We start from the raw sequence: 20,961 nt of genomic DNA, 5'->3' as shown, positions 1-20,961 counted from the left end.
GTTCTCTTCCTCTCTCTCTGTCTCTCTCTCTGTCTTCCTCACTCTGTCTGTGTCTCTCTCTTTCTCTCTTTCTCTCCCTCTCTGTCTGTCTCTGTCTCTCTGTGTGTGTTTGTCTCTCTGCCTCTGTCACTCTCTGTCTCTCTCTCTCTCTGTCTCTCTTCCTCTGTTTCTCTCTGTGTGTCTCTCTCTGATTTTCTCTCTCTGTCTCTGTCTCTGTTTCTCTTTCTCTGTCTCTATCTCTCTCTGTGTATGTGTCTGTCTTTCACTCTCTCTCTCTCTGTCTCTCTGTCTCTATCTCTGTCTGTCTGTCTGTCTGTCTCTCTGTGTGTGTCTCTGTCTTTCTCTCTCTGTCCCTCTGTCTGTCTCTCTTTCTTTCTGTCTCTGTCTATCTCTCTCTCTCTTTGTCTCTCTCTCTTTCTGTGTCTCTGTCTTTGTCTGTCTCTGTGTCTCTGTCTATCTTTCTCTCTGTCTGTCTGTCTCTCTCTTTCTCTCTGTCTCTCTGTCTTTGTCTATCTCTCTCTGTGTGTGTCTTTCTCTCTCTGTCTCTCCTTCTCTCTCTCTCTCTCTCTCTCTCTCTCTCTGCCTGTCTCTGTCTTTCTCCCTCCCCACCCCTCTCTGTTTCCCCAAAGTTTATTTGGTTTCAGAACAAACACACACACACACAAACACAGGCACACAAAATAACAATTCAGCTTCTGTTATCCTGCTCATTTCATTTTCACTGGGAGGGCTTTGAGCCTTCGCTATCAGAGCAAGGTCACCCAACATTTGGCCACATTCTCGCCTGCCTGCGCAGTCACCCTCGCTCTTGCAAACTCTCCGGCCCAGTCCCATCGTTTCTGCTACGTAGCAGACAAACACACCACCCATTCAAGAAGCTCCCCAAAACCACCACTTTTGTCCTTTGGGGATTGCATGCCAAGGGGTAGGGAGGGAAGGGGAGGGAAAGAAAGGTCCTATAGAGTGACCTTAGTACAGGGGGTTTCTTGACCCAGTTCTCCGTCATCCTTCTGGGAGATGCGAGATGTTTGCTAACATCTCCTTCTGCTTTGGAAACACCAGCATATCTCTTATCATCCTTCCTTAAAGGGAGGCAGCTCAGGATGTTGTTGACACATCCCAAACTCGGAGGCCTTTGAAAAAACTTTCCTTCTACTGCAAGAAACCACAGTCGGGGGCCATTTCAAAGGAGGCCACCCTGACCTCCTCCTTACCTTTCGTCTTGACCCGTGAGGGAGCCTTGTTCTCTGCCAGGGGAATAAAACCTTAAGAAACCCCAAGATGCTTCTTCTCAAAGAAGGTCCTTAAGATCCTTCAAGATGAGTGGGAAGTAGACAACATGCAGTCCAAACTCAGGAGAGCCCTAAGCAGTGATGGTCTGCTACCAGAATGGTAAGGTGCTACCTTCTGGTATATGCACACAGTGTAAGATTTGGCTTCTGCACAAAGACCTTCACGCAAGCAAGATTTTAGTGATTTCCACCAATTTATATCGGCAAATATCAGCAAAAATCAAGAAGTTCCCCAGGGATAGTGATTTCTGACAGTCTCAAAATGGGTGAACAGTGCTGTCCGGCAATAGGGAAAGCGAGTAGAGGGCTTGGCTGCATAGTTAGAGGTATAACAAGCAGGAAGAGGGAGATTGTGATCCCGCTGTAGAGAGCGCTGGTGAGACCCCATTTGGAATATTGTGCTCAGTTCTGGAGACCTTACTTACAAAAAGAGATTGATAAAATTGAATGGGTCCAAAGACGGGGTACAAAAATGGTAAACCAGTAAAGATATGGTTGGTTTTTAGCCATTGTGAGTTTCCATTGCAGGGTTTTAATTGTTCTGTGCTGATTTTAAGGGGTTTTATATTGTACTGGTTTTTTTGGGGGGGCATATATTTTATGTTTAAGGGGTAATCCCAGCAGCCGATTAGGTCCCACAGAGTTGGCCTTCTCCAGGTCCCGTTGACCAGACAATGTCGTCTGGCGGGGCCTAGGGAAAGAGCCTTCTGTGTGGCGGCCCCGGCCCTCTGGAATCAACTCCCTCTGGAGATTCGAACTGCTCCCACCCTCCTCGCCTTTCGCAAGAGCCTGAAGACCTATCTATGTCACCAGGTATAGGACAACTAATGTATCCCCTTCTCTGACCATTAAAGTTATGAGTGGTTATGATTGTGTAGTATCAATTGTTTATTAAGAAAATGGGTTTTAGTTACAGTTTTAATTATTGGATTTGTATCTGTATTGTTTTATTGCTGTTGTGAGCCGCCCTGAGTCTCGGGAGAGGGGAGGCATACAAGTCTAATAAATTGTTGTTGTTGTTGTTGTTGTTGTTGTTGTTATTATTATTATTATTATTATTATTATTATTATTATTATTATTATTATTATTGTAAGCTGGCCACAGTCCTTCGGCAGTGGGGCGGCATATAAATCCAAATGATAAGTAAGTAAGTAAGTAAGTAAGTAAGTAAGTAAGTAAGTAAGTAAGTAAGTAAATAAGTAAGTAAATAAGTCAATCAGTCTGTCACTCAGTCACAATGTTGGGCTCCTGCAAGTACAGCCAGGTACGCAGAACTGGTAGAAAAAAATCTGATTTTTTTTCTCCCCCTTCTGGGCTCTGGGTGTGTTTTTCCTATCTCAATAAATGAGGTTGAATGTGTATAATTTTAGAAGAGCTGTGTGTGTGTGTGTGTGTGTGTGTGTGTGTGTGTGTGTGTGTGTACATACGTATACAGTTTATATAGTAAATAATGTATATTTTTGGGTTCCTCTGTGTAATATGTATGTACACATAAGGCATATATACATAGAATTAAATATTATATTTTGGATGTTCAGTAATAGTAAATAGAGAGGGAATTTCTATCTCTTTGAGGCGAGGAGAGGCCAGGCACCCTAACCCAAACCCTTGACATGATTGACATCAAGCTGGCCACCTTCAAACCAGTCACATGACCTTTAAGCCACCCCATCACATGATCGTCAAGCCACTCTCACCTGGTCACATGGGTGGCAAGCCACACCCACAAACAAGCCATGCCCACAATGTGATAGTAAAAATTTTTGCAATCTATGTGATATTGCTATTGCTGTGGCTGATCAGATGTTGCATCAGGAGCCGTGATGGTGCAGTAGTTAAAATGCAGTATTGCAAATTCTGCTCACGGTCTGCAGTTCAATTCTAACCAATTCAAGGTTGACTCAGCCTTCAATCCTTCCAGGGTCCATAAAACGAGGACCCAGACGGTTGGGGGCAACCTGTCTGACTCGCTAAACTGCTTAGAGAGGGCTGTAAAGGCGCTACGGAGCGGCGTATAAGCCTAAGCGCTATTGCTATTGACCTCACAGCAGTTCCCAATGTTGCAGGGACCCAGGCGCTGAACCTGAAACCTTTTTGGGAGCGGGCAGGCAAAGTTTGACCTCAGCTGCTGCAACGACTTAATTCATCCAGCCTTCCCACCCTCCCTGTTCGCACGCCGCTCCTCTGGCTGGGCTTTGCTAGAGACGGCAGCTGAGATTCCCCAAAGTCACGGAGTTGCAAAACAACTGCGCTCGGAGGAGAGGAGGAGGAGGAGGAGGCCGTGTGAAAATTGGCAGCTCCTCACACCAAAGGCCACCTACCATCGGAGACAAAGATTGACCCGGAGCAACAAAGAGGCCCTCGGTTTTAATAGCGTTGTAAAATTAACTGTTTGGAAAAAAAGTTTTTAAAAAAATGCAGGCCGCACACCCACCCACACACCACGGGCTGCAGCTGACGGTGATGTCAGGGCATTCCCATTTCAGAGGAGCAGAGAGCAAGCTCGTAAAAAGTTTTCGAGAAAGGGGAGCTTGGGGATTTTTTTTCCCCTTCCTTTCTTTGATCCGCTGTCACCTGGAAATGGGGCGAAATTCCCTTTCCCGTCCTGTCTGCTTTGTTTCATTCAGCTTTCCTTGAAAGACAGGTCCAAGGGCCCTGATTTTGAGGTTCCTGGGAATCTCTGAAGTTTCAAGTTTTATTGGATTTATATGCTGCCCCTCTCCGAAAACTCGGGGCGGCTAACAACAATCATAAATTGTTATAAATTATTTTTCACTTTGTTGTGAGCCGCCCCGAGTCTGCGGAGAGGGGCGGCATACAAATCTAAATAAATGAATGAATGAATGAATGAATGAATGAATGAATGAATAAATAAATAAATAAACAAACAAACAATATACAATGATAATCCAATACTAAAAGCGAATTAAAACCCCTTAATATACAAAACCAAACATACATACTAACATACCATGCATACAATTGTAAAGGCCTAGGGGGAAAGAGTATCTCAATTCCCCCATGCCTGGCGGCAGAGGTGGGTCTTAAGTAGCTTACGAAAGGCAAGGAGGGTGGGGGCAATTCTAATCTCTGGGGGGTGTTGGTTCCAGAGGGCCGGTGCCGCCACAGAGAAGGCTCTTCCCCTGGGTCCCCCCAAGCGACATTGTTTAGTTGACAGGACCCGGGAGAAGACCCACTCTGTGGGACTTAACTGGCCGCTGGGATTCAATGCGCTTGCTTATTTGATTTTATATATCTCGTTTTGTCAAGTACGTATGGGTAGCATACATATATACGATAGAGGTAGTAATAAGAGAGGGACATTAGGACAGGGATGGTCGGCACGCTCCTGAGTGAAGGGCCGCTTGTCTTTGGCACTACCATGCGCTGTCTGAGGCCGTTGCGGGCATGCGCATATCCGGCAGGACGGCACATGTCCAGTGGGCGTGCATTTATTTATTTATTTATTTATTCATTCATTCATTCATTCATTCATTCATTCATTCATTCATTTATTTATTTATTTGATGTGTATGCCGTCCCTTTCCGTAGACTCGGGGCGGCTCACAACATAATAAAACAATTCATAACAAATCTAATAATTTACAATTTAAAATTTATTAAAGTAGTTAAGAAAACCCCATTTTTAAGCAGAGATACCTACAAACATGCCATACATAAATTACATAGGCCCGGGGGAGATGTCTTAATTCCCCCATGCCTGACGACAAAGGTGGGTTTTGAGGAGTTTACGAAAGGCAAGGAGGGTAGGGGCAGTTCTAATCTCTGGGGGGAGCTGGTTCCAGAGTCGGGGCCGCCACAGAGAAGGCTCTTCCCCTGGGGCCCGCCAACCGACATTGTTTAGTTGACGGGACCCGGAGAAGGCCGACTCTGTGGGACCTAATCGGTCGCTGGGATTCGTGCAGCAGAAGGCGGTCTTGGAGATAATCTGGTCCGATGCCATGAAGGGCTTTATAGGTCATAACCAATACTTTGAATTGTGACCGGAAATTGATCGGCAACCAATGCAGACTGCGGAGTGTTGGTGTAACATGGGCATACTTAGAGAAGCCCATAATAGCTCTCGCAGCTGCATTCTGCACGATCTGAAGTTTCCGAACACTTTTCAAAGGTAGCCCCATGTAGAGAGCGTTACAGTAGTCAAGCCTCAAGGTGATGAGGGCATGAGTGATTGTGAGCAATGAGTCCCAGTCCAAATAGGGCTGCAACTGGTGCACCAGGCAAACCTGGGCAAACACCCCCCTCGCCACAGCTGAAAGATGGTTCTCTAATGTGAGCTGTGGATCGAGGAGGATGCCCAAGTTGCGGACCCTCTCTGAGAGGGTCAATAATTCCCCCCCCAGGGTGATGGTCCATCGATGTGAGATTTAGCTTCTGCACATGCGCAGCGAGCAAAAATCTTGTGTGAGCAGGATTTCTGCGATTTTCGGCGATATATTTGTTTCCACGTATGTGCTGAAGCAAGAAAGCAACAAAAATCACCGAAATCTCACTCGCACAAGCGTCCTGATGTAAGATTTCACTTGCTATGCATGTGCAGAAGCCAAATCTCACACAGGGGCATGCGTGCATGTGTCAGGACACCCAGCTGTGTGCACATCCCGGAATTTACTACCAGGACGGAGCACCTGTCCTCACCAGCTGCTGGCCATTACTTATGCTGGTGCACTTATGCACACCCCTTACTGACCTCTTAGGAATCGGGAGAGGTCAACAGCAGATACTCTAAGGATAAAGTTTTGGGGGTTAGATGATGATACTACAGACTCAGGTAGTGAGTTCCATACATCAACTACTCAATTACTAAGGTCGTATTTCCTGCTGTCGAGTTTGGAGCGGTTTACTTTAAGTTGGTATCCGTTGTGTGCTCGTGTGTTGTTGTGGTTGAAGCTGAAGTAGTCTTCAATGGCCCACAGTTTGCTCCATAAGTTGGAGCAAGAAACAAGTCCTCAAACTATGGCTGGAACTAAGGACAGGAAGTGAAAGGGAAGGGAAGGCCAACAATTTTGGCCTGCAGAATGTTGCTGGAGGTGGGGAGAGTGAAAAATGGGGCACACGGGTGTCCCAAGTGACCCTCCCCTCAAAAGGGGGGAAAACAGGTCATTTTTGGCCAAAGGATTGGGCAATTTTTGCCTGTTTTTTGGCCTGCAAAATGCTGCCAGAGGTGGGGGAAGTGAAAAATGGGGTTCACGGAAAACCCAGGAGGCCAAAAACGGCCTGATTTTTACCTCCCCTATCTCCAAAAGAGGCAAAATTGGAGATACCCAGAGACCCACCAACTGGTGTGTGTTTGTGTGTGCCGCGCGCGCGTGTGTGTCTGTGTGTGTGGTTTTTACTGCTCTTTAAAAAGCAGGCTTGTCCCATCTCAAGTCACAGGAATGGAAAGCAACTTGGTCACCCGAAGTCAGACGATGGAGCCGTCCGATAAAAGCGCCTCTTAATTAGAAGCAGTTTTTAGACTCTTTCCCCGAGCCAAACCTGCTCCTTGATAAATAGGAATCAAGGAAGCCAAAACGTTGCCAAATGGAGACCGATCTTGGAGATCTCTCTCTCTCTCTCTCTCTCTGGGTTCACCCCCACGAGTAGATCCTTACTTAGCATCTCTGCCACCTTCTTCGGACAACCTGCGTGCACGGGGGCCTCTTAGTTAAAGGCAATGGATTCTGGATCGGTGGATCAGCCGTGGATCTGGATGAGAAGGGGGGGAACACACACACCCCCTTTGGCGAAGGCTAGACTCTGCTCCTTGGCAGAAGCCCAACCGTTTCTACATCCAGCCACAAGTTGGCTTGCCGTCAATTTTTCTCCCGCCCTGGGAGAACAGAGGCCTTCCACGCCTCTCAACTTTCAATGGTGGGGTAGGCGAGGGCAAGCAAAGGCCAGGGACCAGGCAGGAGGTGCAGGGCGGGGACCCATCGGGGCCAGGGAGAAGGGGATGTCGGAGGACCACCGACTTGGTTGGTTGCTGCCTGAGGATCAGGAGAGGAAAGGAAGGTGGGATCTATAATAATAATAATAATAATAATAATAATAATAATAATAATAATAATAATAATAATAATAACAACAACAACAACAACAACAATAATAATAATAATAATAACAATAATAATAAAATAATAATAACAAAACAACAATAAAAACAACAACAACAACAACAACAACAACAACAGAGTTAGAAGAGACCTTGGTGGTCTTCTAGTCCAACCCCCTGCTTGGGCGGGAAACCCTACACTACTTGGTGTCATCCAACATCTGCTTAAAAACATGCAGTGTTGATGAACCATTCTAACTGTCAGGAATTTTCTCCTTAGCTCTAAGTTGCTTCTCCCCTTGTTTAGCTTCCACCCATTGCTTCTTGTTCTACCCTTAGGTGCTTTGGAGTCTTTCTGACAGTCTCCAAATGGATGAATAGGGTCTTGAGTAATTTGCAAAAGACAAAGAGGGTGGCGGCAGTTCTAATATCTGGGGGGAGTTGATTCCAGAGGGCCGGGGCCGCCACAGAGAAGGCTCTTTCCCTGGGGCCCACCAAATGGCATTGTTTAGTCGACAGGACCCAGAGAAGGCCAACTCTGTGGGACCTTATCGGCCGCTGGGATTTGTGCGGTAGAAGGCAGTTCCGGAGGTATTCTGGTCCGATGCCATGTAGGGCTTTAAATGAGGATGAGGATAGACAGTTCTTCTTTTAGGTCAACTCTAAGGTGTTGAGATAAAGACTCAACCAACAAACCAGCCCAGTTATGGAGTTTCTGTTGTAGAAGGTGTGTGGAGATGTAAAGGAATTCTATGCTCTAGCAACAAGAGAACCATTTGGGTTGGGTGGCCAATCTATAATGATTGATTGATTGATTGATTATTTCTAGGGTTTAGTAACTCCACTAGATTTGTTGGTTGGCCAACAACTATTCATTGTTAGCCAATGTTGCAGGGAGATGCAAAAAATCCTTTAGCAACTAGACTCCATTGGAATTGGGTGGCCCCAAAATATTAATTGATTGATTGATTGATTGTTTTTAGTTTATAGCAACTGGACTCCACTGGATTTGTTGGTTGGCCAACAAATATTCATTAATTAGGTAATTGCACTTAAGCTTTAGTGACTAGACTCCACTGGGGCTGGATGGCCAATAAGTATTAATTGATTAACTGATGAATGAATGAATTAATTAGTTGATCCTAGGCTCTAGCAGTTATACTCCACTCTATTTGTTGGTTGGCCAACAAATATTCATTAATTCAGTAATTACTCTTCAACTTTAGTGACTAGACTCCACTAGGGTTGGGCAGCCAAAATATTAATTGGTTAATTAATTAATTAATTAATTAATTAATTAATTAATTATTCCTAGGCTCTAGCAGCTAGACTCCATTGTATTTGCTGTCTAGCCAACAAACATTCAGTAATTCAGTAATTATTCTTAGGCTTTAGCAACTAGGCTCCAAAGGAGTTGGGTGGCCAATAAATATTAATTAATTAATGGGAGGGAGGGAGGGAAGGAAGGAAAGGAAAAGAGGAGAAAAGATTCCCCTTTGACCACAGTTTTGATCATGGCCTCAGAGTGCACCAAGGACCCCACAGGTCATCCTCTTCCCCCTCCTCCCATAAACCCAACTCCCTTCTAACACTGATGATGTTACCTAGTTTGGGTCATGAAATGTCTATGAGAAAACCACCAAGCTCCAACATCACCAAGGAGCCCACAGTCCTCCTCCTCCTCCTCCTCCTCCCATAAACCCAACTCCCCTTAACACTGATGATGTTACCTAGTTTGGGTCATGAAACGTCTATCAGAAAACCACCAAACGTTGAGAACACCAAGGAGCCTACAGTCCTCCTCCTCCTCATGAACCAACTTCTTCTAGCTCTGATGATGCTACCTAGTTTGGGTCATGAAACACCAGCAAGAAACCCACCAAGCTCAGAGATCACCAAGGACCTCTTATTTCAACCCTGTGCTACAAAATATTCTCCTTTACTGATACCGAAAGGGAGTCAAAGAACTTGGGCCAATGTTACGATTCAACCACATTCTTCCAACTTGGCCAGATTTGGAGCAGCCTTTCTCGGAGGGTGAATCCAAACGTAGAAATCCTTCAATATCCTCTCTTCTTTCTTTTTAATTTTGCAACTCCGCACCCTCCCGATCTCACGCCTGTCCTTTTCAACCACCCAAAGGAGAGAAAGGGGGAAGCTTTAGGTGGAAGCAAATAATGCACTTTCTCAACTGCAGCAAGAGACTTACAGTTGCTAAATTGGAAGGAATTTCAAAAATGCTAAAACAAAAAACAAAAAACCCCAACCCCTGTCTGCATATGTTTATGTTAAATCGCCGCCCTGCATTAATAAGCCAGGCGGTGCCTTAATCCCTCAAAAGGTGTTCTCCATAGGTGGAGCCCAGCACCCCATCATCCACAGCCCGTCTGAGAGAGCGAGAGAGTAATGGAGGCGTGTGAAGGCGGATTTCGGGAGGGGGAGAGAGAGATACCTATGCTGAAAACTAAAAGATTGGTGGTGGATTGTAACCACACACAAACATACACACACACTACTACGTAGCAATAGCAATAGCATTTAGACTTATAGACCGCTTCACAGTGCTTTTACAGCCCTCTCTAAGTGGATTTACAGTCAGCCTCCTGCCCCCAACAACATGGGTCCTCATTTTACCTATCTCGGAAGGATGGAAGGCTAAGTCGATCTTGAGCAGGTGGTGAGATTCGAACTTGGCAGAGTTAGCCTGCAATACGACATTCTAACCAATATGCCACCATAGGAAGGAGGAAGGGAGGAAGGGAGGAAGGGAGGAGAAAAGGGAGGGAGAGAAAGAAGAAAGGGGGAGGAAGGAAGGGAGGGAAGGAAGGAGAAAAGGGAGAGAGAGGAAAGAAGAAAGGGAGGGAGGGAAGGAATAGCAAATGCACTTAGACTTATATACTGCTTCACAATGCTTTACTGCCCTTTGTAAGCAGTTTACTGAATCAGCCTGCAATAGGGCATTCTAACCACTATGCTACTAGCCACTATAGGAAGGGAGGGAGGGGAAAGGGGATGGAGAGAAAGAAGAAAGGGAGGGAAGGAAGAGCAACTGCATTTAGACCTATATCCCACGTCCAAGTGCGTTTTACAGCCCTCTCTAAGCGGATTTACAGAGTCAGCCTCTTGCCCCCAACAATCTGGGTCCCCATTTTACCCACCTTCGGAAGGATGGGAGGCTGAGTCAACCTTGAGCAGGTGGTGAGATTTGAGCCACTGCTAGCAAGTTAGCTGAAGCAGCCGGCAGTGCTGCACTCTAACCACTGTGCCCCCCCCCCTCAAAGACTTGGTTGACTTGAGGTTAGGATGACAACCAAGTGAAGTTTCCTTCGCGGCCCCCCTCCCCTCCGGCTGCCTTACAAGCAACCCGGATCGACTCCCAAGTTAATAAACTGAAGGTTCCCCCTCGCGAAGGTTAACCCTCGATTGCCCAGCTGTTTGGCAAAAAAAAAAAAAACTACCGCCCCAGAGAAAAGATTTCTACAGACCCCTGAACATGGGAAGGAGAAACTAGGGGAGGGGCAAATTTATTTTTATCTATGTGTTTGTTTTGTCAAGTGCTTATTGGTGGTATGCAAAGGTATAATAATATTTATAGACATGAGAGAAAACATTAGGACAGGGGACGGAAGGCTCTCTGGTGCACTTGTGCACCCCCTTACTGACCTCATAGGGATTGGGAGAGGTCAACAGTGGGTAGTCTAAGGGTAAAATTTTGGGGGAGTTCAGTGATGATACTACAGAGTCAAGTAGTGAGTTCCATGCACCAACTACTCGGTTACTAAAGTCATATTTCCTGCAGTTGAGTTTGGAGCAGGGGTAGGCAGAGTTGGCTCTTCTGATGACTTGTGGACATCAACTCCCAGAATTCTGAGCCAATCATGCTAGCTCAGGAATTCTGGGAGTGAAGTCCAAATGTCATAGAAGAGCCAACTTTGCCTACCCCTGGTTTGGAAGTTTACTTTGAGTTTGAGTCTGTTGTGTGCTCCTGTGTTGTTGTGGTTGGCGCTGAAGTAGTCAAATCAGGATGACAATTGACAATAAGGATGTTGTAGCAGATGGTTTTGTGGGTTATGCTCAGGTCATGTTTAAAGCGAGGCAGTTCTAAATCTAGAATTGTGAGCGGAGAAGGGGAGGGCTCTTCTGGTAAAGTGTCTCTGGACACTTTCTAGAGGGTTTATGTGTGGGCTCCAGATCTGGAAGAAGAGGTCGGTCCCCTCCCCCCCCTTCGCCCTCCCCACCCCTCTCCTTCCCAAGCAGACTTCTCTCAAGCCAAGGATAACAATGGCATATTTTTTTAAAAAAAGCTACTTTCCCCGATTTTTAAGGTACCCCCCCCCACCCCACTCCACATCCCTCCCGCTTAGGAATTCTCCGGGAAGGGAATGGAGGGGAGGGGAGGGGCGGTTCACCCAAACTTAACTCGACGCTAATAAAGGAGAAAAACGAGGTCTGGTGGGGTTTTATTTTTTTTCGCTCCGTCTCCCGGGCCGGGGAAAGAGGCGCGCGCGGTCTTGTGCGTCATTGGATGCAGGAGCCAAACTCCCGCGTTCCCGGCGCTTGACTCCTGTCGGTCGCGTGCAGACGTGCCCCGAGCCCGATCCGTGTCCTTGGAAACGGGGGGGGGTGTCCCCAAAGGACGGAGGCGGGAATCCCCAAGCTGCCGCCACGGGGTCCCGCGGCAAAGTGGGATCCCTCCTCCGCGCCTTTTCCTCTCTCTCCCCTTCTTCCTGCATCCAGGAATGGCTCCATCCCTTCCCGGTTTGATCTCTTTATTTTTAACCTCCCCCTAAGCCTCCTTCGCTTTCGTCTCCTTTCTCCTTCCCCCTCTCCCCCTCTCCTTCTCCCTCCCTCTCTCCCTTTCCCCTTCTCCCTCTCCTTCTCCCTCCCTCTCTCCCCATCCTCTTTCTGCTTCCTCCTTCCTCTCCCATTCTCCCGCTTTCTCCTTCCCCCTCCCTCCCTCTTTCCTTCTCACCTGCTCTCTTCTTCTCTTTCCCTCTCTCCCTTTCCACTTCTTCCTCTCTCCCACCTCCCCCTGTCTCCTTCTCCCCTCCCTCTCTCCCCTCCCTCTTTCTCCCTCTCCCTCCCTCTCTCCTCCTCCTTTCTCCTCTCCCTCCCTCTCCTTTTCACCCACTCTTTCTCTTTCTCCTCTCTCTCCCTCTCTCCTTTTCACCCACTCTTTCTTCTTCTCCTCCCTCTCTACCCTCTCCCTCTTTCTCATTTCTCCCTTCCTCTCTCCTTCCCACCCACACTCCCTTCTTCTCCCTCCCCCTCCCTTTCCCTCTCTCCTTTCCCATCTCCCTCCCTGTCTCCCCCTCTCCCGTTCTCCCTCCCTTTCTCCCTTTTCAATCACTCTCTCTCCTTCTCCCTCCCTCTCTCCCCCTCTCCCTCTTTCTCCTTCCCCAAACCACCCCTCTCTCTTCTCCCCCTCTTTCTTTCTCTCCTTCTCCATCCTGGCCCTCTCTCACTTGCTCGCTGTCTCAGCTTCCCTCCCCACCACTTTCCTCTCCCCCTCTCCTTGTTTTCCCCTTAACCCTCCTTCGCTTACGTCTCCCGTTCGGGCGCGCTTCCTAAGCCTCGCGCCGTCCCCGCCCGCAGGCTCAAAAAGGCTGCGACTCCCCCGGCGTCGCCAAAAGGCGAGGAGCACCGGAGGTGCAAACGAGTCCCGAGCCCCCTCGGCTCTGCAAAACAATCCACTCCCCGCGTGGTGGGAGAAAGCCCGCGCTCTGGCGCCCGCGACGTTCGCAGGGGTCTCTCTCTCTCTCTCTCTCTCTCTCTCTCAGTCTCATTCACAAAAAACACAACCTAGACAAGCAAGGAAGGGCGTGTGTAATTCGAGACACAACAACACGTGGCTCTGTTGTTCTTGGCGTCGCCGGAGAGCGCCCCCGACAATGCCATCCGCCTCCCCTTCCCCACTGCAAGACCCCACTCGGGACCACACCACCGTCGCCACCACCCGCGCGCGCTGTCTCTTCGGCGGCCGCGAGAGCCATCCCCAACCGAGAGATGCCCGGGAGCAGCTGCTACAGGTCCCCAACTGTGCGCTCGGCAAAATTCCACGGGCAGAGCCAAAAAGGAGTCCCCCCTCCCCGCCCGCGCGCTTCCCTTTTCATTCCCCAACCGTGCGCCCGCCAACTTGGGGTAGCTCCAAAGCGCCCTCTCCTCTCAAACGCCTCCCTTTTCATCTCAACCGTGCGCCCGCCAACTTGGGGTAGCTCCAAAGCGCCCTCTCCCTCTCACACGCCTCCCTTTTCATCTCCAACCGTGCGCCCGCCAACTTCAGGTAGTGCCAAAGTGCTGTCTCCTCTCACACGCCTCCCCTTTCTACCCCAACCGTGCGCTCTCTCCTCTCACACGCCTCCGGTACCATCCCTAACCGTGCGCCAGCCAACTTCGGGCAGCGCCCAAAAGGACCCCCTCGCCCGCGCGCCTCCCTTTTCATGTCCAACCATGCGCCCGCAGACTTTGGGTAGCGCCAAAGCGCCCGCTTCCTCCCGCACGCCCTTCCTTTTCATCCCCAACTGTGCGCTCGCCGCTTCGGGTAGCGCCAAAGCGCTCTCTCCTGTCACACGCCTACTGTACCATCCCCAACTGCGCCTGCCACTTCGGTAGTGCGAAAGCGCCCTATCCTCTAACACGCCTCCCTTTTCATCTCCAGCCGTGCGCCCTCCGCTTCGGGTAGTGCCAAAGCGCTCTCTTCACTCGCACGCCTCCTCTATCGTCCCCAACCGTGCGCCCGCCAAACTTCGGGCAGTGCCAAAGCGCCCTCTCCCACACGCCTCCTCTATCGTCCCCAACCGCGCGCCCGCCAAACTTCGGATAGCCTCGCCGCCAACCGCCACACACACCCTCGTCAAAAACTGTTATTTCCCCTACTTACCTGCGATGACAGCCGGCGCCTTCTGCCCCCCTTCGGGTCGCAGCCAAGCTTGGACGGTGAAGGCATCCCTGGGTATCTCCAGCTCCGCCTTCAAGCGCAGCTGGTCGCCCTGGCCGCGGAAATAAAACGCCCTGCTCGGCGGGGCCAGGGGCCGGCGACCCTGGTTCGGCCCCGGGGCTTCGTCCGGCGCTCGCCTCCTGCGCCTGGGGACGCGCGGCGCTTCCAGCCTCCGGCCAGCGAAGTGGAAGAAGAGCGCCTACCGCGGGCTAACCTGGTGGCGCAGGTGCCCGGCGCGGGGTAACGCCAGAGGAGCGCTTGCTGCCGCTGCTGGTGGTGCTGTTGGCGCCGGGTGGCCCTTCGCGCCCGCCGGGAGCGCTCCTCCAGCCCGCATTCGGCGCCCAGGCGGGGCCGGAGCCGCCGCCGGTGGCGTGTGCCGCTGCCCCCCTGCCGCCGCCGCCGCCGCCGCCGCGCACACGACGGCGAGAGGCAGGAGCAGGAGAACCCAGCGCCGCATCGCCGCGCGTGCTTTCGCCGCGGCTGCCTTGGCCAGCGCTCGCGCGGGCTGCCAGTTTGCGAGCTCCTCCTCGCGGCTTTTATTTTATTTTTCTTTTATTATTTATTATTTTTATTATTTTTTTTGCGAGCTCGGACTTCGCTCCGCGGCTCCTCTCTCCCTGCGCCCTTGTTGGCGACGCGCGCTTTTATAACCCTTTCTCCTTTGCCTTCTCTCTCTCTCTCTCCCCCCTCTCTCTCCGCCCGCTCTTTCTCCCACCCGCACACACACACACACACACACAACAGGCGCACAGTCAGACAGACACGCGCGCGCGCGCCGGTTTCGAGATTTCTTTTCTCTCTCCCTCTTTCCCTCCACCCACCCTTCCCAAAATAAAAAAAAATGAAATTTAACCGCCTCTCTTTTCGCGGCCCCCGTTGGTTCCCCTTGAAGCAGGCAACAGCCACTCAAAGGGTCCCGGCGCGCGCGCGATGCTCCGATCCGTTTCGTTTATTCTCTCTCTCTCTCTCGCTCGCTCTCCCTCTCCTTCTTGTCCCGTTCCCTCCCTCTCCCGCTGCCTCCCTTTTCCTTCTCCCTCTTTCTCCTTCTCGCTACACTCATTCAGTCCCTCGTCTTCTCCCTCCCTCTCCCTCTCCCCCTCCCTACCCTTCTCCCTCCCTCTCCCCCTCTCTCTCCTCCCACCCTCCCTCTCTCCTTCTCACCCACACTCTCTTCTTCTCCCTCCCTCTTTCCCTTCCTCCTTCTTTCTCCTTCTCTTTCTCCCTCCCTCCCTTTTCTCTCCTTTTCACCCACCTCTCTTCTTCTCCCTCCCTCTCCTTCTCCCTCCCTCTCTCCTTCTCAACCACACCCTCTTCCTCTCCCTCCCTCTCTCTTTCCCTCTTTGCTTCCCCATCTCCCTCTGTCTCCTTCTCCCCTTCCTCTCTCCCCTCTCCCTCTTTCTCCTCTCCCTCCCTCTCTCCTTTCCACCCACTCTTTCTTCTTCTCCCTCCCTCTCCCCTCTCCCTCTTTCTCCTTCTTCCTCCCTTCCTCTCTCCTTCCCACCCACACTCTCTTCTTCTCCCTCCCTCTCCCTTTCCCTCTCTCCTTCCCCATCTCCCTCCCTCTCTCCCCCTCTCCCTCCCCCTCTCCTTTTCAATCACTCTCTCTTCTTCTCCCTCCCTCTTTCTCCTTCCCAATCTCTCTCTTCCCTTCTCCCTCCCTCTCTCTCCCTCTCTCTCTTTCTCCTTCCCCAACCCACCTCTCTCTTTCTCCCTCTCCCTCTTTCTCTCCTTCTCCATCCTGCCCCCCCCCTCTCACTTGCTCTCTCTCTCAGCTTCCCTCACCATGGTCTTCTTCATCTCTCCCCTCCTTTCTTTCCTACTTAAATGAAAGAAAAGAAAGAGCTAGATAGGAGGAAGATTGAATAAGAAATAACCAATTGGCAATTCCTGTTCTTTTTTGGGGGAGGGAGATTTATTTCCCCCCACCCCACCATTTTTCAAAAGAGAAAGATACCCACCCAGCTAAGAATAATGAGTAATCTATCACTTTTGAGAAAATGGTGGGAAGGAGGAATTGGAAAAGGAAGAGCTGGATTAAAGCCTTCTGGGAACCCAATCCTCTTTTATAGCTTTTATTCCAAGAGAAATTCAAACTAGAAGAGGAGGAGGAAGGGGAAGAAGAAGGAGGAGGAGGAAGGAAGAGGAAGAGGAGGTGGACGAAGCCTTGCCTTGTAACATTTCACCTCTGCCTCCACTTTGAGATCCTTCTAAAGATCATATTCTTGACCTTTTGCCTTTTTGGCCCCCAAGAATTGCCCTCACTTTGGGTGGACCATACTCTCTCCCAAGTGCTGGTAAAAAAAAAAGTCTTGAAATTTCAAGCTTATATTTTTTTTTTTAAGTTCTAAAATCCTTTCTCTTTCTTTTCTTCTTTGCCTTAATTTTTTTTTCTTCTCCTCTTCTTTCCTCCAAAGTTATGCAATTGTCACACACACACACACACACACACACACACACACACACACACACAGAGGTGTGTAAGTCTTGGACTGTGGGTGTCCCCTTCACTGTATCTAATCCATTACTTCAAAATCCCGGATTCTCATCACATTATCCTGGAGGGAGAATATACACATTCTTCATTCCTTCATTGGGAAAGTGGAGGCACTAAGTCAGAGAGTGGGACATTAAAAGCTGCTTTATGGCTTTTCAGGCCAATTGGAGGTGGGGGAGAAAGGGTGAAAGAGACAGGGAGAGAGAAAGAGGGAGCAGGAAAGAGAAAGGGAGAAAGAGAGAGGGGATAAAAGAGGGAGACAGAAAGAGAAAGAGGAACAGAAAGAGAGAAGGTGAAAAAGAGAGTGGAGAGAGAGAGAGAAAGAGACAGACACACAGAGAAAGAAAATTCTTTGTAAATTTCTAATCTGAAAAACACCAAACAGAAATTGAGCAAGGCTGAATTTTTAATTTGAAAAAAAAAAAAGATTTTAAAAGATTATCTCGCCTTCGTGTTTTCTTTTCTTTCTTTCTTTCTTTCTTTCTTCCTTTCCTCCTTTCTTTCATTCTTTCTTTTTCTTTCCTTCCTCCTTCTTTCTCTTATCTCCCTCCCTCCTTTCTTTCTTATCTCCCTTCCTTCCTTCCCTCCCTCCTTCTCTCCCTCCTTAGAATATTTTCCATATCTCCTTCCTTCCTTCCTTCCTTCCTTCCTTCCTTCCTTCCTTCCTTCTAGCACATTTGCCTCTAACCCTAACCCTGTCTTCCTTTCCCCCCAAACCAAAAAATTCAGGTACCTAGAAAGTTTTGAGAGACCCCTGTGCCTTTAGGGTTGAAAAGCTAGTCTGTATCTATCTGTGAGAGGGTGTCCTCTCTTTGTACATAAACACAACACACACCTCTGGGCTTGGGTATGCCTGCCTCTTGGAAGATCACAAAAGCTCCCCCTAATGGCAACAAAAGGTTCGTTTTTTTCAAAGAGAAAATAAATAAATAAAAATGTTTTTCCTAGGTGAGCAGAAGTTTGACCAAGGAGCTGGGCACACAGCTCTGTTCCACATACACACACACAAACAAACACACAATTCCAAAAAACACCACTTTCTGATCACAATGTTCCCTGGTTTCAGTTGTTCATAAATACAGTATTCTGGTTCGGACAAGGGTCAGCAACCTGCGGTTCTCTTCCTTTCTCTTCCTTCCTTCTCTTCTCCTTTTCTCTCCCTCCCTTATTATTTTCTCCCCTTCTTCCTCCCATCTCTTTTTCCTCTCTTCTCTTCTCCTTTTCTTCTCTCCCTCATTGATTCTTTTCTCTTCCCTACTTCCTTCCTTCTCTCCTTCCTCTCTTCTCTTTCCCCCCCTTCTTCTCCCACCTCTACTTCCATTCCATCCTCTTTCATATCTCTGAAAACTAATTAATTTTTCCTTAAAAGCATCCCGAGGTCTACTTCTTTGTGTGTTTCCTTGGGTTTGAGTGGAAGTTTTGGAACCCATGGAGGCTTGGAATTGTTTACAAGGCAATATTGTAATCATAGGTTGGCCACCATGCAAATAAGAGTGAGTTTATATCTCACTCAAGCAAGTTCATCAGAGCTTTCTTCTTCTTTGGGATGGAGAGGAAAAGCTCCATTTCTGACACACCATTTCTCAAGGGTCAATTCTCCTTCATACCCTCCTCCATCTCCTCTCCTCCTCCTCCTCCTCCTCCTCCTCCTCCTCCTCCTCCTCCTCCTCCTAATCTTTCTCCTTCTCCTCCTCCTAATCTTTCTCCTCCTCCTCCTCCTCCTAATCTTTCTCCTTCTCTTCCTAATCTTTCTATTTCTTCATCTCCTCCTCCTAATCTTTCTTCTTCTCCATCTCCTCCTCCTAATCTTTCTCCTTCTCCTCTTCCTAATCTTTATACTTCTCCTCCTCCTAATCTTTCTCCTACTCTGTCTTCTTCTCCTAATCTTTCTCCTCCTCCTCCTAATCTTTTTCCTTCTCCTCTTCCTAATATTTCTACTTCTACTTCTCTTCCTAATCTTTTCCCTTCTTCTCTTCCTAACCTTTCTCCTCCTCCATCTCCTCCTCCTAATCTTTCTTCTTCTCCTCCTCCTCCTCCTAATCTTTCTCCTCCTCCTTCTTCTTCTCTTCCTCCTCCTCCTCTTTCTCCTTCTCCTCTTCCTTCTCCTAATTTTCCCCCTTTTCCACCTCCTCCTTCTCCTTCCACAAAACCATGCTGGCTCAAAAGAAACATGTGTTGCTAGACAAGCTTAATGAAAGAACAACACTCTCTGAACTCTTTAGGAAACTTAAATCACCCTTGCTCACAACTCACATTTTCCATCAGCTCTCCACCTGACCTCCCTCTTTCTTGTCCTCTTTGTAGAACCAAGTGTGTCTTCTCCCCATAAATCCTCCCCTCCTCTGACCTTCTCACACCGAGGTTGTCCTGTAGACAAGAGTCCTTATTGCTTGATTCTCCTCCTCCGTAGGTGGCTCCTCTCTATGGTGTATCATGGAAATTTTTACCTTCAGCTCATTTTCATCTCTTTTGAAACAGTTTCCAACATTCACCATCACAACAGACAGGGTTATACTGCCTCTTAAGGTTTTTCCCCCCCCTAGGGGCAATGAGTTCACAGGAAATAATAAATAAATACCATAAGGGGAAAGAAAAATCCTTCCAGCTCATGCCCTTTGGGATGGAGAAAGACATCCGCAATTAAAAACCCATCACTGTTGAAATGCTTCTTAGGCATGCAACTCTGGGCTCGGCTGGGTTTGGCGTTTCCCCTGCCATGGGCTTTGTAAGGTTTGCTCTAGAAAGAATTCTTTTTTTTCCCTTTTCTTCATCTGTCTTCAGTGTCCGAGCCACCTAGAACGAAGGATCAAATTCCTGGCAGGGGGAACAATTAATCAGTGGACAACCACAGGGCAGTGATGGCGAACCTTTTTTTCCTCGGTTGCTGAAAGAGCGTGCACATGCGCTATTGCCCATGAGCGAGTGCCCACACCCATAATTCAATGCCTGGGGAGGGTGAATACAGCTCCCCCCTCCCATGGCTTGCATTGGCTGCAAGCCATCAGTTTCCCGTCACAATTCAAAGTGTTGGTTATGACCTTTAAAGCTCTACATGGCAATGGACCAGATTACCTCCGGAACCGCCTGCTACTGCACGAATCCCAGCGACCGATAAGGTCCCACAGAGTTGGCCTTCTCCGGATCCCGTCGACTAAACAATGTCGTTTGGCGGGCCCCAGGGGAAGAGCCTTCTCTGTGGCGGCCCCGGCCCTCTCGAACCAACTCCCCCCGGAGATTAGAACTGCCCCCACCCTCCCTGTCTTTCGTAAACTACTCAAGACTCATTTATACTGCCAGGCATGGGGGAGTTGAGATATTCCACCCCCCCAGGCCATTACAAGTTATGCATGGTATGTTTGTGTGTATGTTTGGTTTTATAATAGGGGTTTTTAGTTGTTTTTATTATTGGATTGTACATGTTGTGTTTATTATTGTTGTTAGCCGCCCCGAGTCTGCGGAGAGGGGCGGGATACAAATCCAATAAATAATAATAATAATAATAATAATAATAATAATAATAGTAATAATAATTGTTATTGTTATTGTTATTGTTATTAGCCCTCTGGAGGCTGGAAATGGCCTATTTCCCAAATTCTGATGGGCCCAGTAGGCTCGTATTTTGCCCTTCCCTGACTCCAAAGGCTTCCCTGGAGCCGGGGGAGGGAAAAAACACCCTCCCCCATCATAGTTCCCTCTAAGATGAGCAGTGAGCAATCGCTCACTTAAAAATCATCATCAATTCAGAGTTTTCCAAACCTGCCCAGAAGCCGAGAGGGAAAGAGTGAGAGGGAAGGAGAGAGAGAGGAAGAGAGGAAGAGAGGAAGAGAGAGAAACAGATAGAAAAAAGAGAGGAAGGAAAAGAATGGGAGTAAGGAAGAGAGAAAGAAAATCAAAATCTAGTTTGAAACTAGCTCAACTATTTAAGTGGCATTTGATATAGAGTTGCCCTATTATGAGCTCACTGTTATAGACACACAGTACAGTATTTTATTTTGAAATTCTCTGAGGCAAAACAGGGTGGGTTTTTTGTCTGTCTGTCTGTCTGTCTGTCTGTCTGTCTGTCTGTCTGTCTCTCTCTCTCTCTCTCTCTCTATCTATCTATCTATCTATCTATCTATCTATCTATCTATCTATTTATTATTTCTGTGCCGCCCAGTCCCAAAGGGACTGCCGCTCAGACAC

At 48.5% G+C, this 20,961-nt stretch overlaps 1 protein-coding gene across 1 annotated transcript in view; it reads right to left on the bottom strand.

Annotated features, from left to right (window-relative positions):
• Positions 1 to 19,274, bottom strand: part of PAPPA (pappalysin 1) — a 157,816-nt gene extending 138,542 nt beyond the window's left edge. The window contains 3 exon segments of the mRNA XM_070759604.1: positions 14,229 to 14,475; positions 14,478 to 14,765; positions 19,137 to 19,274. Of these exon segments, the coding sequence (XP_070615705.1) occupies positions 14,229 to 14,475; positions 14,478 to 14,765; positions 19,137 to 19,274 (673 nt within the window).
• Positions 19,275 to 20,961: the final 1,687 nt, after the last annotated feature.

Source organism: Erythrolamprus reginae, chromosome 8 (assembly GCF_031021105.1).
Source record: "Erythrolamprus reginae isolate rEryReg1 chromosome 8, rEryReg1.hap1, whole genome shotgun sequence".
Lineage (NCBI taxonomy): Eukaryota > Metazoa > Chordata > Lepidosauria > Squamata > Dipsadidae > Erythrolamprus > Erythrolamprus reginae.
This window is presented reverse-complemented; position numbering and strand designations above follow the sequence as displayed.